At 43.7% G+C, this 6,806-nt stretch overlaps 1 protein-coding gene across 3 annotated transcripts; it reads left to right on the forward strand.

Moving 5' to 3' along the window:
- The first annotated feature begins 2,520 nt into the window (after positions 1-2,520).
- LOC311261273 (fibroblast growth factor receptor 1-A-like) lies at positions 2,521-4,221 on the forward strand. 3 transcript variants are annotated; one of them, XM_084359767.1, is made up of 5 exons: positions 2,521-2,577; positions 2,793-2,909; positions 3,460-3,650; positions 3,800-3,944; positions 4,134-4,221. In XM_084359767.1, the coding sequence occupies exons 2-5, from the start codon at positions 2,825-2,827 to the stop codon at positions 4,154-4,156; spliced, it is 444 nt and encodes a 147-aa protein (XP_084215893.1). In that variant the 5' UTR covers positions 2,521-2,577; positions 2,793-2,824; the 3' UTR covers positions 4,157-4,221. The 3 variants fall into 3 exon arrangements, with proteins under 3 accessions (XP_084215893.1, XP_084215891.1, XP_084215892.1); XM_084359765.1 differs by lacking the exon at positions 4,134-4,221 and having other exon boundaries at positions 3,800-4,060; XM_084359766.1 differs by lacking the exon at positions 4,134-4,221 and having other exon boundaries at positions 2,532-2,577; positions 2,799-2,909; positions 3,800-4,060.
- The last annotated feature ends 2,585 nt before the right edge of the window (positions 4,222-6,806 follow it).

Consider the following 6,806-nt stretch of genomic DNA (forward strand, 5'->3'; position numbering starts at 1 on the left):
AGCTCACAGTGAGTCAGCTGCCGCACGTTTAAATCTGGATTTACTGTTTTTCTGCCTCCATCCTGAGCTCAAGAGTCTTCTCAGACCCCAGCGAGGTGAGTTGGTGTCTTTACTATTCCTTCAGTCTTTGATTTAGCTTCACTTTATCTAATTTTACTGGAGATATTTAGATATTTAACGAATTCTGGCTCTTATGTTGTGTTATAAATATTATTTTGGTAAAAGTGAAAGTCACCCATATGAATAGTACTTGAGTTAAAGTCTTAAAGTATCTGAATACTCATGTATCAATGTAAGTACTGTACAAGTAAACTAGACATATATTTACATGCATGTTTAGACTTATACTACTATGGGTTGACTGATTATCAGCCTGGACGCTTAACAGCATCTTTCTGATTATTGGAATAAATTAATTTTACCCAAATTTTTTTAATCTAAAAATGTTTGTAGTATTAAAGTGAATTTTCCACAAGCATCTTCCAAATAAATCTTTCTTTGTTTTTTACAAATGGAAATGACTCTGACTTGTTTTCTCTCACCCTTAACAGCCTGTTGAAGACATGAGGTTTGCACACGTTGTCATGCATTCATTTGTCTTTTTTCTTTTTGTCTGTCTCTGGTTGAGCACTGTGAATGAGCCGCTGCTGATGGCCCGAAGGTCTGAATGGAGTTGTACCTCCTTCAGCAGGATGCTGATGAGGCCAAGATTGCTTCTGTTTCTGGCTTTATTCACCCAAGTTTTAAGGACCCAATGCCGACCAATCAACCCTCACAAAGGTAAGATGTTTTTGTGACTAATCCTAATTCTGAAAACACGATGATAAATATCGTGCTCCACAGGAGGGCGATCTGGTGCACGTATGAATCACCCTGTGCTTGAACATGGTGTTGGTTATGACCAGTCCAAGTCCAAAAAGTCCTGTGAATCAGTCTGCAGGCCCCGACACACCAGGACCATGGTCGTCCAATGTGAAGGCTGTTGGTGAACGTCCGTGGATCTAGTTTCGGTGTAACGTCCTACAGCGCTGGCAGTGATCGGCCCTTGTTGGCGGTTCTTGTGGCCAATTAGGGATGTTGAGTAAGTGGTGGAGCCCATCAGTGAGATCAATGACACTGAAGAGAGACAGAAAAAGAAAGTGAAAGCCTCGATCAGATCAAACTTAGCATGCTTGACCATCTCCTGTCAAGCAGAACATGGCCCGGGAAACTTTTGAAATGACATAGCATGAGATCAAATGTTTGCCATCTCCAGCAGCAGAACCTTCAGTGTTTGTAGGTTTAGTTGTCAGATGTGTGTACTTTTGAACTATTGCACATGTTTGTCTTTGCATGTTTGCTTTTCTGCTCCCCATAATGTCTCAGCTAAGCTTTTTGTGTGTTGTGTTCGTGTTGCAGAGTGCTATTTCAAGATGCCAACCCTGCAGGCCGGCCTGCCAGCTGATCGCACCGCAGTGGTGGGCAGCGATGTGGAGTTTAAGTGCAAGGTGCTCGGCGACCCTCAGGCTCACATCCAGTGGCTGAAGCACATCGAGGTCAACGGGAGCTCAGTTGGTCCTGATGGATTACCGTATGTCCGTGTCCTCAAGGTAGGAGCTTCCTGTGACCGATCCTGCTGCAACAAGCCAGTTACAATCTGTTTTGTAGAAATGTTCCTCAATTTTACACCCACCCAACATCACAGACTAAGACTGAGGTATTTGATGTAGTGATGGGGGGTCCAGTGTGAGGCTCAGCAGTGCAGACTCCAGCTCCTCCACCAACAGGTACTGGAATGCTCTTCCTGCTGGAGTCCTCTGCAGGGGCTCTCAGTGGTACTTTTGTTGGGCAGTTGGTGAAGAACGCTCCTCCATCCCCTTTCTCTTTCAGAATCTTATACTCATGGTTCCCTTTCCCCTGTTGGGCCTCTTGTCGGGTCCACTTCTTTTGTTATTTTCTAGACTGCTGGCCCTAACACCACGGACAAGGAAAGGGAAGTCCTCCAACTAAAAAATGTGTCTCTGGATGATGCTGGAGAGTACAGCTGCCTGGCGGGAAATGGTATCGGGTTCGCTTATAACTCTGCCTGGTTGACTGTTGTTGAAGGTAACAGTGGCTCTGTCTTGTCTCCTGTATTTCCTTTTTTCCTGTTTCCTGTTTCCTGTTTCCTGTCCACCTTCACATTTGCCAGAAAAGGGGTCTTATTGGACTCATGTTGGTTAAAGACTCCTCTCTCTGTCCTCAGCGTGGCTCCTGCTCCATCTAAACTGTCGAAACTCTTGGAACTGAGCAGGATCCATCTAGTCAGATCTGTCTGACTCAAATCATAATGCTAAACACGATGCACAGATTTGATTGGTTGAGTAGCGTCACGTGTATGTAAATGCATAATATGTAACTTCTGCTTCTAGGGCCTCTCTATAACAAATCAAAAACAAAAGACATTGAGCGATTGTTGTGTCAGGTCAGGTGAGAGTCAGGCACAGAGCCAGAACTGCAGCTGTTGACTGACAGGAGGAGAGCTCAGTGATTACTTTTTAACATTTGGGATAAAAAGTGCATTTATCTTCACTCCTGTTTCCCTCCTGAGATCTGGAGGTGAACTTTACATTACACAATTCATGTTATCATGAATAATCACGAGGCTCTGGTGTCGTGCGTGCCTGAGGATCCAAATGTGATGAAAAAGGACAGTTTTGGGAGCCTTTGTGTGAACTGGGCCTTGTGTCAGCCTTTTTAAAAAAAAATTAAGGATTATTATTATTATTATTATTATTATTATTATTACTTATATTGATGCCCCACTCTGATAGCAACAGCTGGAGAGAAGAAGAGAGTGGACACCATGCCGCAAAGTCCCCCGTGCCGGATTAGAAATCAGGCAACCACGGCGAAGACCAGGCCTGAAGACACGACACGCACTCCACCAGGTGAGCCACTGGGCGGCCATTTCGTAGATTAAGCCTGTTAAGATGTGGTGTGAGCGAGTGATTCCTGTAGAGGAAGTAGGTGATTACTCCTCCACATGTCCTGTGACTGTCCAGCTCCCTCCGTCACCGTTGTCCTCTGAGCTTCTCCTGACCTCAGCAGAGGTAATGGACTCCTCGGTCAGAAAACCCTGGAAAGTTGTCATTCTGCCAGATGTTTGGCTCGTAGGTTTACTTTAGAGAGTCATCAAAATGGAGCTGCAGGTACATTTAGTTTTACAGTCACACTAAACATGCTTGCAAATCTTTTGTGGTCAAAATTATTAAGAGTACAAGCAGGAAGTGGCTCATACACCTGCTCATAACCTGTGAGATTACACAGAATCAGATCAAATAATGCAGCCGACCTTGTTTGTTCTCTGACCGTCTGTTTCCAGTAACAAAACATTGACTCATAGCTTTCATTTGTCAGCAGCGACTCACTGTATGTGTTTGCTTTTTCTGCTCACCAGACGTATAAACTGACTTTGCGTACGTCGTGTCCGTGTTGCAGAGGGCTCTCCCCACAGGCCGATCCTCCAGGCCGGCCTGCCAGCTGATTGCACCGCAGTGGTGGGCAGCGATGTGGAGCTTGAGTGCAAGGTGCTCGGCGACCCTCGGGCTCACATCCAGTGGCTGAAGCACATCAAGGTCAACGGGAGCCAAAATGGTCCTGATGGAGTACCGTATGTCCTCGTCCTTAAGGTAGGAGCGTCCTGTGACCGATCCTGCTGCAACAAGCCAGTTACAATCTGTTCTTTTCTTAGATAACCAGTACTGTCTCTGAAGGTGCATTTTGATTTGTTTCCCCTCTTGGGCCTCTTGTCGGGTCTGCTTCATTTGTTATTTTCTAGACCTCTGGCCTTGACACCACAGACAAGGAAATGGGAGTCCTCAGACTGAGAAATGTGTCTCTTGATGAAGCCGGGGAGTACACCTGCTTGGCGGGAAATTCTGTCGGGTTCTCTCATCACTCTGCCTGGTTGACTGTTGTTGAAGGTATCAACCTTTCGCCTGTGCTACTTCCAGCTGTCGAGCAAGCTGCTTATTCAAAAAGAACTGGCATGACAGCATAACCCATACAACCCGTCGTCCTCCCTGAATCTCTGAATGAGTACTTGTTTATCATGCACGGTCACGTCTCAGAGCGTTGTTTTCTCCGTGTCTGTCTGTTCTGTTGGTTTGCAGGTGAACCAGAGGTGAAGCTGTAGCAGCAGTCTCTCTGCAACACGTCGCTCGCTCTCTGGTTTCTAAAACAAACTCACAAAATGTCATGAAGAGGAAATATGTTTACACGTTTTCCTTAATAAAAAGAAAAATACAACCGTACGCTGTCTTGGTTTGTCTTTCCACACTCACCTCTGATTTGGTCCAAATAAATCCTCAAATCACAGAGTAAGATGTGAAAATATTCCGGCTCTATGCGCCGTTTTCACCCACTGCTGACGTCCGACTCGCTCTCCTCTGACGCTTCATGCCTCTCCTGTCCCTGCCTGCTGTGTCTTCTTGCCCCCCGGAGTCATAGCCCTGGTCAGAGCTGCTGTAAATCACCTCTGTACAGTATCCCCTGTCTTCAAACTGACCTCCGTCGTCTCGGAGGCTGTGCTCAGTCAGCTGCCCTGTCAGAGCCCAACCTGTTTGAGATATCCTGAAATAATCTGGTAAAAAAAAGTCTCTACCAGCGAGCGTAATCATGTAAATGTTTCCTCAGGAAATGTGCTCAGTAAACATGCTGTGATTTTGTGTTTTTGTGAATTAATCTGAGAGGGAACGTTTATTTTCCCAGACGTATTTTTCTGCGGTCGATGGTTAATCTTCCTTTTATTTACTGAGGAGATTTAATCTTCTTAAAAGCAGAGCCAGACAAACAACCCATAAGCTTCACCATATGAGTCTATGAGACCATTAATGAATCTTTTGGGATCATATACATCAGATCCCATCACAGCAGACTGCTGCTAGAAACCCCTTTACTATCTATCATCTCCAAAATCTGCATAGGAACTCTGTTAATCTCCTGATTGTTCAGTGCATTGGCTTGGATGAACTTTGGTGTCCATCCATGATGTCTAACTATCAGCTACACTGATGTTTTTCCCCTCTCTCTCTCTAACAGTTAGCCTGTTGAGGTTGAACGAGGTCACTGTGTGTGACCTTCCAGCTGATTCACATGTTGCACTGGAAAAAAAACACTCAATGCTTTTATGACAAGAGTTCCCCCTGCTGGCACACAATCAACAAGCCCAGCAAGGATCACCTCACATCAGTTCGCCCAGATGCAGAGTGGTTTTAAGAGCTCCTGCAGATCTCCCTGCGGTGCCAGCTGGTGGGGTAGCTGCAGTCTCTTGTTCAGCTGGCTGCAGAGTGCTGGGAGGTGCTCCAGAAGCAGCTGACACACTTACATTTTCTCATAATAGTATTTTATTTTGAGATATTTGCTTGGTAATGTTTTTTTAATATGTAACAAGATACTTGTTTACTGTATTTGTGCCCATGTCTTTATAAGCTGTGGGAATCACTCACGACAAGTTGCCCATTATAATGATAGTATCCGTAGATACTCTCCACATTTCTGTAATTATCGATACATTGCAAGACAATCGTCTAATCGTCATGATTTCTGTCTGTCTGAAGAAAGTGCAGGGATTATGTTTTTATTCACAGCATTGGGGTGTAAATTTCACAAATTTTACATGAACTGAGATGAAACGGTATATATTAAAAAGCATCTTATTGTCTAGGTGCCCCTTTATCACACACACTGACTGCAGCTTGTCCACGTGTGCCATCATTCCCACTGTGAAACAGCCATAAACTGGTAAAAGGCTGAACTGCCAGAAAGCAGCTGGTGTCTGCAGTTTGCAATTAATAAATCATTTTCAATTTGTGTAACTTAAGTTTATTGAGGTTTACACCAGGAGTCACAATAATTTACTGAAAAAGGAAAGCATGCAACTATTATTCATATTCTATGCCTCCATCAGAATCATTGTTTATGTCTGACACATGAATGCAAACCTTGTTTAAACTCAATTTCATTCATTGTCTGGTGAACACTGGGAGGGGAGACAGGAGGGGAGCAACACACAGCTGTGTCTATCTGACGACATTATGTTTAATGGCACAAACGAGATAAACATAGTTCCAGACTGATTCAAACATGATGATAAACACTAGTTCTTGTTGTTTTGATAAACATTATGGTGTTTGACATTGCTGAGTTTCTTTTTCTACTGTGGCAAAAAGTGGTGGGCTTGGCTGGTGGTGCATTCACGTACCACCACCAACAGGACTAGCTTAGCACACAAGCGAAACAAAATAACGTTAAGAAGCTGATGAGTCTTTAACCGAATGAGTAAAAATGTTAAATTATAATTCAGGTGCAGCTGAAATATCTTGAACGGTCATTTTTTTATTAGACAACACGCAGAAAAAGTTCAGTCTAACGTTTTCGCTAGAACTCCTCATTACGCATGCCGTTTTACGTGCTTACGTATGAACGCTCAGACCAATCACAGAGCTGCAGACAGGAGGCCCCCTTCAGGGACTGTCAGATTTATGGGGTTTGTTTGGGAAAACAAGCGGCAGCACGTAATGTTGTGCTCATTATGATATGTTATTATTATTATTATTATTATTGTTTTGCTGCAATGGATCATTTCAGTTTAGATTTGTTTCATTCCTTTGGTTGCCTGGGTAACCAGAGAGCGGCAGGGCATCATGGGAGCTCGCTCACTTATTCACGTGTTGTTGTTGTTTTGTTGTTGTTGTTTTTGTTTTTATGTTGGAATACATTTTTATTTGTTTTTTTGTATGGAAATTGTTTTTAATACGTTTTTTTGTTGTAAATAAATAAAGTTT

This window comes from Pagrus pagrus (assembly GCF_965226575.1).
Source record: "Pagrus pagrus genome assembly, chromosome: 8".
NCBI classification, from domain to species: Eukaryota; Metazoa; Chordata; class Actinopteri; order Spariformes; family Sparidae; genus Pagrus; species Pagrus pagrus.